The sequence below is a fragment of the Anas platyrhynchos genome, chromosome 5 (assembly GCF_047663525.1).
Source record: "Anas platyrhynchos isolate ZD024472 breed Pekin duck chromosome 5, IASCAAS_PekinDuck_T2T, whole genome shotgun sequence".
Lineage (NCBI taxonomy): Eukaryota > Metazoa > Chordata > Aves > Anseriformes > Anatidae > Anas > Anas platyrhynchos.
This window is the reverse complement of record NC_092591.1, coordinates 12,586,297-12,598,743: the sequence shown is the minus strand read 5'-3', so window position 1 is coordinate 12,598,743 and position 12,447 is coordinate 12,586,297. Positions and strand designations below refer to the sequence as shown.

Genomic DNA, 12,447 nt, shown 5'->3' with positions numbered 1-12,447 from the left:
TATCTTCTTTATTATTCTCTGTGGCTGCACTTGCACTTGACGCTTTGGACCAAAAAGTTCATTGTTGAATGTACAGTCTAACACATTATTTATTTCTTATGGCCACAAATTGTTAATCAAAAAAGCTATATCCAAACATGTTTCCAAACAACATAGGTTGTCAGCAATAATGTAGTTTTAAAGGCAAACAATTCCTTTCTCTTGGCTTTTTCATCTACCAGGGATTTAGGAAAAGAAGCATTAGTTAATTGGCAAAATTACTGAAGCTTTAAAAAGCTACAAAGGGCTAGATGAAGTGGAGTGACTGGGGCAATGAAAGATATTACCACTTAGTCATCAGTTGCCCTAAGATGCTCACAGAAGAGACTATCAGTGTATGCCTTGAAAAGGCTGGAACCAATTAATCTTTCTAATAAATTAAGATGACCAGACTCGAGGATAGCATGTGATGAATAGCATTATTGGAAATGTGGTTCTTCAGTGCTTTGAAGAAATTAAGAAAAACCAGCATTTTTGTCACAGTTGCTAGTCATGAATTGAGGGGTAGCTGCTACTGATGTTGGTTGATCCAGTTGTTCTACAATGGTAATACTTTGGAAGAAATGAAAAGCTTTTCAGCCGTAGTATACCTCTCTTAAGCCTGCCTTATGATGGCTTGAGAGGACAAGGGAAGCAAACAATGGTTTGTGTCAGCATTAAGCTTTGACTTTTTAGTGACTGCAGAATTATTTCTATATTGCTTAATGCTGTGGAGAAATCAACAAGTCTTTTGAAAGCTTAAGAATTTGTGTTGGATTTTTAATTGAAAGTAGGGAGTAAGATTTGCAGGCAGAAACAGAAATGTGGATTTGCGTCAAATACAATTATTCATAGTTGTGTAAATGGAATAGTTAAAAAGTAACACTTTCCTAGTTAGGAAAATTAAATAACTTCTTCTGTCAGCCTGTTTCTGCAGTCCTAGGGTGAAAGAATGTGAGTGACTTGAGGGACACTGTGAGACCCTGCTGCAGAACACTAAAAGCAGTGATCCGAAAAGGTTCAAAATTTAATGGAGGAATATATGTGCTTGAATTGTCAGGAGATTCAGTATTTGTTTTGATCTATGAATGGATCTAGTGTCAAGTTGAAAAAGGCCAGTAGTGGAAAAGGCTTTAAGGTGATGCTTCAATGCCACCTGGATGGCTACTAGCTTCATTTTGTAAGGTAACGTAATAATTTAATCTCTGGTCCCTTAGTTTCTTTCTTTTTGCCTAAATTGCGTCAGTTTAGGCAACTTCATGTATATTCACAATACTGTATTATTAAGGCAGTTTTGCTTGAATTTTTTTAATCTATTTTTGTGGAAGTAATCTAGAACATTACATTTTCTTTTGGAAAAAGCACAGCAGTTTAGATTCAGCAGTTCAGAAGTGCTTTTTGATTATTCTTTTTTTTCAGGTCCTGACTTCCCCTTAAGCAAAATTATGTATTTTCTGCTACTTTAGGCAAATAAGTAAATTTACTTATAGTAATTGTTGTTTAGACAACTCCAGTTGTGTTTGTTTTTTTGTTTTTTTTTTTTTTTTTTCCTCTGAAGTCTTATTTTACTTTTGACAGAAAAACTAAGATTGGCTGCTGGTTGGATACCATTGTGTATTCAGATGTGGACGTAAGGTTCCTCTTGTGAACTGCTGTTCTCACCAGGTTCCTGTGTAATTCGGAAACCCTTCAGCAGCAAACCTGAAATTCTGTAGAAATACTGATTTTGGACGGGCAGGGAAGAGGCAGAGAGCCCCTGGAGTCCTTGCAGGACTTCTGGGTGGTTCTCTTGCTGCCACTTCTGTATTAAGTGTTCTCATGGGTTTAAATGTAGTTTCTCTCTAATTGGCTTGAAAGTAGCATCTATGTTGATGCTTTATTTTAGTCTGTATAGATACTCCTGAATAACAGTTTGCCAAGAGAGGGCTGTCAATTGTGAGATCGTACCAGCAGACAAAGCAGTGTCAGGGTGCCCCTGTGAATCACAGAATCTGTGAGCAAAATTGTGTGTAGGGTGTCTTGAATGTAACAGTGTCAAAGTAAGTTCCCCACACACTAGTGCAGGAGAGTAAGAAAACCCTGTTTTACTGCTGTTATGGAATGATTTAATGGCTCATAAAGTCAGCTGTCCTTCAGAGCTGCAAGATGCTCGCTAGAGACCTCGCTAGTGTTGCCAATAGCAAATTTGGCTTGCAAAATTAGTGCCTGCCTCATGCAGGGGGCATCAGGCAGCTTGTGTTAAAACACATTTCTTTTTTCCAGCAAAGCAGAAGATTTGGCCTCTGGACATGAATTCTGGTTAAGAACCAAGACTCACTGAAATACCTTTGTTTTCTTTAAAGCGTCTCAAAATTTCTTGCATCTCAGTTTAAGGGTGTGAGACTAGATTAATGTGTTGTGTTTTTTTTTCCCTGTCAATATTAATGGAGCTGAAGGCCCCCACATATGGCAAAGGTGTAACTAATTATCAGTAATGTTAATCCCATAGCGAGGTACCCAGTGCTTTGAAGCTCCAGTGGATTTACATGAATCCAACGGCTCCCATAGGTTGAAAAGACTTACAAAAAACTGCTGTGTGGAACAGCATTGTAAGGAATAATTCTGTGGCAGGTTTTTAGTTTTTTGTCATGTGAGCTCTTTTGTGTTTGTTTATTGTTGTTTTGTGTTGGGGTTTTTGTTTGTTTTCTTTCTTGCATAGGTTAGGGATAAGAAGTTTTGTAACATTAGTCCAAAGAGCATTAGGCTTTGAACTAACACACTCAATGCCTATGGGAAGTGCATCTGTTTCTGGGTATGTTTTGTTTTGTTTTGTTTCCCCACTCCCCAAGAGTGTACACTGAAACTGCATAGTCCCTCCTTTCTGAGCAGGCAGGGAAAACAAGAGGAACTTCTGCCTGGAGAAAATCGGGGTAAGAGTTACTTTTACTTAGCTCCTTGAAGTTACTAAACTTGAATTTTATTCCTAGCCCGTTTGGAAAACGACGTGTTGTAGATTCATCCTTAGGTGAAAATACAACAGAGCTTCTCTCAGAAGGGGACCTTTTGGGAGGATGAGGGTCTTGCATGCCAGCTTTCCCCGTGGAGAGAAACACCTTATAACCTTCATGGGAGAACCGGAGCAAATCCTGGTGTGTTTGGGGGTGAGGGGGTGACACTGTGCATTGTGTCCTCCTGGGACAGTGTGTTGGGTCATCCCTAGCCAAACTTACCCTCAGGGGCTACCCAGAAGTAGGCTGTGGCCTACCTGGCCTGATAGCAGCTGCCTGCTGCCAGCCAGCTTCGCCAGGCTTTCCTCAGAGCCAGGTGCAGCTATTGAACGCAAGCGTGTTGTGTGGAGTGTGCTCAGTGAGGTGAGTGCTTTAGGCCAGCCTTTCCTTTATCTCACAGCCAAACTTGGTATTTCTGACCTTCTGGCAGGACAGGAGCTCTGTTTTTCAGCTAATTTTCATGCCAACTTCAGTCCAGCCAAGCGAAATCACTCTAGCAACACTTCTTCCTCTTCTGAATTTTTATATGCTATTATTTTTCACAACAAACCTTGCCTTGCTTGCTTTTAGTTCTTGTTGATCGAAATGTGGAGCTTAAGATCACATTCTAGGTCAAATCAGTGAAAACTGGTAACCCAGAAGTAGACATAGCTTTTACTGCATATCATTTGTGTTCTCATGCATATTATGTTGATCTCTTTTAATCTTTTTTTTTTTTTTTGCTTGCTATTAGTTGCAAGTTATTTTTTATAATCAGTGAGGACAGCAGTGATACAGACTGTGAAATCGTTGCACCAGAAGGATGAAAATAGCTTATTTTCTTCTGCTTTACTCCTCCAGTGCCCATGAACATGTATAACATCCTGCACACTGAGCATGGAAACAAGCAGTCATCTCACTCAGGATTTCAAAGCCTATTTCCACTATGTTTTACCCAGCAAGAATCTGTGATCTGTGCTTCCTTCCCCATGTTCTGTGCTTCCCAGAGTCAGATGGTCCTTTATATCCTTCATCTCTCCCCATGATTACAGTGCTTGGTATGGCATGTTGCCTTCAGCAAGTTTCTATTTTCCATGGCTCCTTCTCTGGTAGGAAAGAGGTTTAATTGCACTTTCTGCTAATTTAATGATATTTGGCAAGCTTCTAGGCTTTAAGTTGTTCTTTAACTAAGTACATATCAAAACTCTGGCTATAACAACAGCTGTTAACACGTATTTTCCAGCGTGATAGTAAATATGCTTAATTTCACAGAACAAACACTTCCATTCTCTGCAAGGTCAATTTTCCTATTTAGGTCTTAATGATTTTCCCAATATGCTACCTGTCCTGTATCTGCAATGTACACATTTTCATATCACTTTATTTTTTTATAGTTCACTTGAAAAAGTAGCAAGATGCTTAATGGATGAAAAGAAAGTCAAGGTATAGAGGACAAATAAAAATACAAATTCTATGGTGACAGACACAAGGGTGGAATTTTAGCTCAGATTTGCTATACTGACCTATTTGTGGCTCTAAGTTAGAAGACTTGTATAACCCACCCTGCTATGGGGTGGATCATAAGAGTAAAGCTTTAGGACTTGGTGGTAGGTTACCTTTCACTGAGTTTTACCTTCCTATTCCCTTCTGTTCTTGAGGAGCTTCTCCCACCCAGTGCCACGATGCTTGTGGGAGTGTCTGGGGAGGCAGAAAACAGTTCTGACTTGGTTAAATGGGCCGATGTGTCAAACTTCTGGTAGGAAGGAACTGAACTGCGTTTAAAAAGGCCGAAGCTATTTCTAGCTTGATTTAAATATTTGAAATAGCACAGATCTCAAGCAGCTGACATCAGACTAGGTTGAAAGCTGGCTTCTACCCTCTCCTTAAAACTTGTTCATCACGCAGTATCAGTAATCTCCAGTGCCTGCTTCTGATTATTTCCTTCAAGTTCCATATGGATGAATTTCTGTAAAGAATGCTTTAGTGAATACTGTGAGTAAAATGCTGTTTAGCCTTTTTGATTTAATGAGTTGACTGCCTTCTAGGGGCTGTCTTTCTGAAGACACTTCGTTGCTTATTCCAAGTATTTGTTTCTGTTCCACAGTTCAAAGCTGTTGCTCCTGCTGAGAGAACACAATGTGCTTAACTAGAACCTCATCAGGACTAGCTGGGGAAGGGGTGGCCTTTCCCTTTTCTGATGCTTTGACAGGGTTTCTTTCATTTATATGAAAAGACCAATGAGGGAGCCAGTCCCTGATATAACTTCCTATTAGCAATGATTTTTTTTTTTTTTAATAGGTTGTAACCACATCCTGCTTTCCTGCATGGTTTTTTTTTTTCCTTGCCTCCAGTATTGATGGTTTTTGTGGGCTAATTGCTCCATCTGCTGCAGGCTGGGTAGAGCAAGTCAAAAATAAAGAACAATGCTGCTGGGACCTTGCCCTTACCTCAGTAAGGGGAAAAACTCCAAGTGCAGTACATGCCCATTAAATAGGACAGATCTACAGTAGAGCAGAATGAAAGTAAAATTCCCTGAAAACCTAAATGAACATGGAAATGTTGAAGAGCTAGAAACAAAACCACACCTGATTCAGACCTGGTACTTGACAGCTATGAATGTGCAGGGACCCTAGCCTTGCCTGCAGCAGTTGTGTAGCCTTGGTGCTGTTCAACTGTGCTTAGACCAAATAAATGCAGTGTGATGGGTCCAAATGCCCTGCCTGCTCTAAAGGCAGGGCTGTTCTATTTGTAGCTCTGTCAGCTTCAAGTGAGGTACTCGCTGAAAAGATCATTTCGAAGAAGCCAGGTGAGGCAATTTTCCATCTTTGCTTCAGCCACCTGATGTGCTCCAAGCCAGAGCAGGATGCTTTCCTTCCCGGGGTGCATGAAAGGCAGATGGAGAACACATTTCTTCAGGCAAAAGCCAGAAAACCCACCCTTTTGACAGCTAGATTTAAAACAAATAAATGTCTGAATAAAACATAAGAGGTTAAAGAACTGACATCAACTTTTTTTTTTTTTTTTTTACAAATTTATTCCCTCAATTTTATATACAATCATTCCAGACTTCTGTACAAAGGTGTAAATGGTCTTTGCTGTGAGTTGTGCATGTGCAGCTTAGTAGACAGGTTTAACATTCAATTTGAATCTCAGTGCAAGTAGGCACTAAAACACCCAACATACCTTCAAGGTATAAAAAGACATACCAGTTTTACAGGTTTCTCCAGCATATTTTGTTACAGTGCAAAATGCTATGAAATAAGGTTTCTTTAGAAAAAAAATCCATTTAAATTAAACACATATTGCACGTGTCCCATCTGAAAGTGTAAGAAGCTGTACTTACTGACCTAGCTTGATACGTTTTTAGAACATTTTTCAACCCGCATGCACTCCTCTCTCCTGGCTATTTGTGCCAAATATGTGTAGTTCTGCTTCAAATGCTAAATAGCTGTTCATAGCTCTAAAGCAATCCCTCTTGAACAGACTGCTACAAAAGAAATCACAGCGGATTCATGTAACAAGGAAAATCTACAAAACCCTTTTCAGTCTTCTTTCCAGTAGCACTGTAACTAAATACATAGACATCAGTATTCTTTAAATGCATAATGCAAGTGTATCGAACACCAGCCATTACAGACGCACCCCTATTTTCTGGAAAGGTAGGAAACCTCCAGGTCTACAGGTGTATGTATTTCCACAGTACTTCAAGCTGCTAAGCTAACATTACACCCACAAACACTTTGCGCAACAACACAGGTAGGACTTTTGACTTCTGTACATCACTGGCGGCTAGGTTGCAGGTTGGGTGAAGTGGCACAAAGTTGCATTAACTTAAAGAACAAAGTCTGCTTGGTCTGAAACTAGGCAATGTGCTCTGTGCACCTGCCAAACAAGAAGTAGAGGTGAAGGCTGATAATATTGATCTGGATAGCTTTGAGTTTCCCTAAATCCTTACTAGCCTTGAAATGTAAAGGCACATCTGCATATAAGTGCAAATGCTAACTTTGTGCTTAAGATATTTATTCAAAGCTGAAAGGCAAGGGAGTGGCTTAGAAGCAAATTATTTCTTTAGCAAACCAGTATGAACAATGATGCTACTAAACAAAACTGACACTTAAAAGCAGAGGAAAAGTAAAACACAACAGGGCTAGCTGAATGCTAGTCCATGTCTTAAACAGTTCAGGGTTACCTGCAAAATGCCTCCAACACTTAACTTCCTCCTCCTTCCCCCTACCTCACATTGGAGGCCTGTACTTACTCCTGTTACAAACAAGAAGCGTTTCTTTTCTGCAGACATTTCTGCATTCAATTCAACTCAGTCATTCAGAACATGGGTGGAAGAAAACCTGATTCCTGGTACTACGAGATTCTCCAGATCCTCTTCTGGAGCCACAACTGTACAGTACTTTCCAAAGGCAGGTCCCCGTCTTACTTGGCTACTACAGGATATTAAGTCCTTGGTAAGGCTGGATGCTGTTTGTACAAGTAATGAGATGAAATCCTAATTTAACACATTTAGGAATTCTTTATACAGGTAGCATACATTTACACTACTTGTGCGGATCGACTGTTTACAGTTAAAAACCAGCTGGGCTTTGGGTCAAGAACAAACAGGTGGTGCTCACAGACTGGAAGGCTGCTGGATTACCGGACCTGGTTCACATTCCCGAAGGTCATCTTCCGACCTCATGTACATTAGGAACACAGTGACAGTAGCAAAAGTAGCTGCATTGACAGGAAAAGCACGGAGAAGCGTAGAAGTAAGGCCTCTTGTAAAGACCCTCCAGCCTTCTTCGTGGTAGCTCTTCCTGACACAGTCTAGGATCCCGTTGTACTGTGTAACGCCCCCGACGCCGTCCGCCTGGAGCCGGGACTTGATCACATCCACAGGGTAGGTGGAGAGCCAGGACACGATCCCTGACATCCCTCCAGAAAACAGCAGTTTGGGAATAACGTAACTGTCTTCAGCTTCACAGCCTAAATACCTGGTCATGCAGTCATAGGTCAAGAAGTAAAAGCCAAAGCTTGGAGTCTCTCTTATTAATGTGGAGACCATGCCCCTGTTGATGCCCCTCAGCCCTTCCTTTCGATAGATTTTGATCAAACAATCCAGAGAATTTTTATAGTTCTTCGTTTTTAGTTTGTATTCACCTGTTCCTTGTAGCTGCATTCTTGTCTTTGCCAACTCCATGGGGCAGCAGATGATGCACTGAATAGCCCCTGCTGCTGACCCCGCGAGGAATTGGTTCAGAGGAGTGTCTTTGCCAAGGGCACGAAGGGTATTTCCTTGTACACCAAACACAAGGGCATTAATGAAGGTAAGTCCCATCATTGGTGACCCAATACCTTTATAAAGTCCAAAAGCCTGATGGAAGAAGGAAAAAAAACAAACAAACTTTTTAACAGTAGTGTTGACAGCCTCCTGAAACTGTGCAGAAAATGTCCTTTCTGGCTCTTACTTGTGCTCTAACTTCCCAACAGTGCCAGAAGATCAGTCTAATCTTGCTTTGTACATCACTGCCTAGGACACAAACAACTAAATGTTTTTTAGTGGTACAAATGTCAAAGTTAACCTTTTAGTTATGGTCTTAAAGCTTTAAAAAAAAAAAAAAAAGCCCACAAAAAAGTCCACACCATTTTCTTTTCTCATTGCTTGCATTCTCAGGAAATTAGCTATTCAAATATATAGTTATTTAAAAGTTAACTTTTCAATGTTAAAGTTAAATTTAAACTTCCAACTTACTATCTGGTGAACTTCTAAACTTAAGTTACCAAGCCTGAAAATGCTGATGGAAAAGTTATGTGCTTTTAATTTTTATTTAGTTAAGACTAAAGTATCTGCACTGTGGTCATGTGAGGTTCAGAGTATGCTCTTCTCTTGATCTATGATATTTGTAGGTTTTTTGAGCAGCTTTCCTTCCCTTCTCATACAAAATACATATGAAATTTCAAAATACACAAAGCATTAACTTCATACTTACAGATTCTTGCTTTATGATGGACTGAAAGCAATGGAAGGTCCCACGGTAGAGAGGTTTCTCTACATTTTGAACTTGTAGGCGAACCTATAAAAAGTTGTATGAGATACTGATGTGTATGGCAAGAGCACCATAACTGGTAAACTAGTGACTTGTATGGAGATTTGCTATAGAAATGTATATGCAAGAGCAAAGGCTGGACACTGGAATACCATATGTGGCAAAATCATTTAAAAACATTCTGTAAGTGTTTACAATTATTTGGGGAGGGGCAAGGGGCAAAAAAAAATTGAAGGGAGAAGGGTTATTAATTTATTGTGAAAATTAGAAAACTGGTATCTGGAAATACAACAGGGTACACTGTTTTCTAGAATTTCAGATTTTCCCATAGTGACTACAACAAGTGCTTTCTTTAGCTGCCAAGAATATTTCTGTCCACACTAAGGAATATCTGTACAAACCTGATAGCATTTTATAATAAATTATTTACAAGTCAAGCATGAAATAGGGATTATTTAAAAGGCTGGAAACTTTCAACAACAACACATCTAGTGTTTCTGGCTACTGGGCTTGGGGCCCTTCACTGAGATCAGATTTTTTTTTCTGAGGTTAGATGGGAAGAGACTTAAGATATCTTACAGTTGCTTAAGGAAAATAATAAAAAGTCACTCCTCCCTTTAAATCTTAAGTCTGTTTTTTTAACTTGCTGAAAGCAAACAATTTGCAAGGGTGTGGCTGTTTCAAGCCTTTAATGTTTGTAGTAAGCTAACTTTCCTGAAACTGACATGGAATGGCCTGCTGGAGAGATGATGCTACTGTTTCTGATGACATTAGGAGACAGTCACATTTTCGAGGTGTTTTTTTAACCTTTAATGTGAAAGTCCAATTCAGGTTTTCCTGCTAATTTGCCTTAAGCACACTTCAATAAACAGAAAGGCTCAAAGTTACTTCGTACATCCAAAACTCTGCACTGCAATCAACTCAGTAAGCTGGTTTCGCTGGAGTGGTGAAGTTAGATATCTGCCTTTCATCTCCAGCTTGGAGGGCTGCAATATTCCTGAGAAGATACTTATCAACCATTTACTGCTGCTGCAACTCCAGGGCAAAAAAAAGTTCAAGATTCTTATTTTGAACAAAAGAAGGGATTATTAGGTCTCTGTAAAGGATTCCTGACTTCAAATTCTTTTTTATCCCTCTTTGCCTAAAATAATAACAGAACCAACACCACCACAATGAAATAAGATGATGTGGGTCTAGAAACAATCTGGGGATGTGGTTTATCAGAAGTCCCTATTAAGGTTAGCTTTCTTCAAGGGAAAAAATAGTGTCAGCATTTTTGACATTACTACAATGTCATTTCATGTTTTGTAAATCTAAACTTTTGTTTTTAGTGTCTTTTTAGCATGCACATTAGTTTATGTTAGCCATACTCTAAGGCTGGATCACCTTGGGTCTGCCAAGATTGAAAAGGTTTTAAAACATCTTAGAATTGAAATTGAGAGTAAGCTTAGAGTAGAATTCAAGTAAAATAAATCCTTTTTTTTATTCAAAGTCATGGGGGAGGATGTAGTGGATTTTTTAAAAACTGCTCAAGAAGCAGACCCATAAGCAAAGTTATACACCTTAACAAGTCAGAACTGCACAAAATGTAGGTCTTACTCCATTTATGGTTTTATTGCTAATTTCAATTTAATTTATTGCTTTATTTCAAACCCCAGCTGTAAAATCGAGGGACTTTCAAATGTATAAACGTTGAAATAATTACAGCTTAGGAACCTTTTTACTTTTGTGTGCAGTTATCTTTAACAGCTTAGAATTATCATAGATAGTCTGTATATAGGTTGAGTTTCCTATTGGCATAGAGCTTCTACTATCTTTATGTAAATGATACATGAAATATTGACCAACTGTAATGTTGTAGAATTAAATATTCAGAAAGTTAAGTACTGACACATCAGGCCTAAGAATAAAAAGCAGCTCTTTGCTTTAAACAATAATGACCACATTAGGGTGCAAACTGGCACCATAGTTACAGACTGCCAGATGAGACAATGAATGTGTATGAAACTTTGTGTTTTAATTCTAACTTCAACAAGTTTTAATTTAGTGAGTATACATATATGAATGAATCAATCACAAAGGTTAACTGTCTATTCTATTAATTTGCCAACAATCATTGTGTTCTTTCATTTTGTCTGTCTTATTTGAAACCACTGTTACTGAGTGTTTAAGTACAATAGTAACATACTGTAATTTCACATTGCTAAAAACTTGCACAGAGGTACTCAAGACTAAAAAAAAAAAAAAAAAAAAAAAAAAGGCAAACAAAAAAACCCTTCTAACAGTCCAAACAATTAATGATGTGTGAAATAGAGTTGTTTGAGCAATGGAAGTTTCTTCCAAGGACATGTTGTGGATAAGACCTCAACAACAGTTTGCCTGAAATTCAGTTTTACAGCCACTGTGTGTGGAAGTGCATACAGTGAGAAATGCATACCAGAAAGAGGGTTCAGAATAAGACTTTACATTTTTATTTTCATTTTTAAAGGGATATTTAAACCCCGCTCCCTCCATGTCATAGTTGTAGAAGAGGGACACATCACTTTAAAACTAAAAAGGAAAAAAAAGCTTCATAAGTCTTTCAGAGCTTTATTTGAACTATTACATTTTGGAATAAATTAAGACTGAGAGAAACAGAAGTGTTCACCTGGGCTATACTTACTAGGTAACTCTCCCGTGATGAGGCTTATCTCTCATCTACAACAAAGTAACACTTTTGCTGTTAATGAAGACAGCCCCTAGCTCAGAAAGTAAAGGCAGTTAAAAGCAAAAAAGCAATTTTATACATCACATCAACAAACCAGGGATAAGAAGTTTGCCAGCTCTGAGATCAGCTCGCTGGCGGGCTTCTCAGCCTGACCTGCAGGCTCCAGCTCTCTCTGCATGTCCCACCAGCCCCCTCCCCCTTGTGGAACATGATCACTGGCAAAAAAAAAAAGCTTAAAAGTCAGGGTGGAAGTAAAATTCTGGCTTATCTAAGAAGCTTTCCCACTGTTCAGTTAGATTAAAAATTTAAAGTCTAAGGGGATGACCAACTAGCCCTTTAAACACTGCAGTACTATAAATAGAGTTAATTAACACATATACATATACAACAAGTTATGCATTTTTTCTTTCCTTTTTAAAAAAATAAAAATAAATGGTTATATTGTTAGTTTTCCCACATACGGGGTGATTACACCAGCTAACAACACAAACATTAGTGTTTTCTCTAACAAAGGGTAGATAACTTTATCCTTTCTAGTGGTATGAAAGCAGCGTTCCACACTGGATTTCATAAAAAGGGTTAAAGTCATCTGGAAACAAACTGCTTTGCTCTACTGTACAGCAAGATGCTTTGTCTTAAGCCAACACATCCATTTTGCATTAATACATCTGCCAGAACTAGCATGGGAGCCCCAGTTTTGCAGTCATTTAAATGTTTA

General features: G+C 38.8%; 1 protein-coding gene across 1 annotated transcript in view; it reads right to left on the bottom strand.

Moving 5' to 3' along the window:
- Nucleotides 1-6,248: 6,248 nt before the first annotated feature.
- SLC25A29 (solute carrier family 25 member 29) overlaps nucleotides 6,249-12,447 on the bottom strand; it is an 8,759-nt gene continuing 2,560 nt past the window's right edge. The window contains exons 3-4 of the mRNA XM_027457767.3: nucleotides 8,966-9,049; nucleotides 6,249-8,349 (exon numbers count right to left, since the gene is read on the bottom strand). Coding sequence (XP_027313568.1) covers nucleotides 7,606-8,349; nucleotides 8,966-9,049 — 828 coding nt within the window. The 3' untranslated portion in view covers nucleotides 6,249-7,605. The remainder of the gene's footprint in view (nucleotides 8,350-8,965; nucleotides 9,050-12,447) is intronic.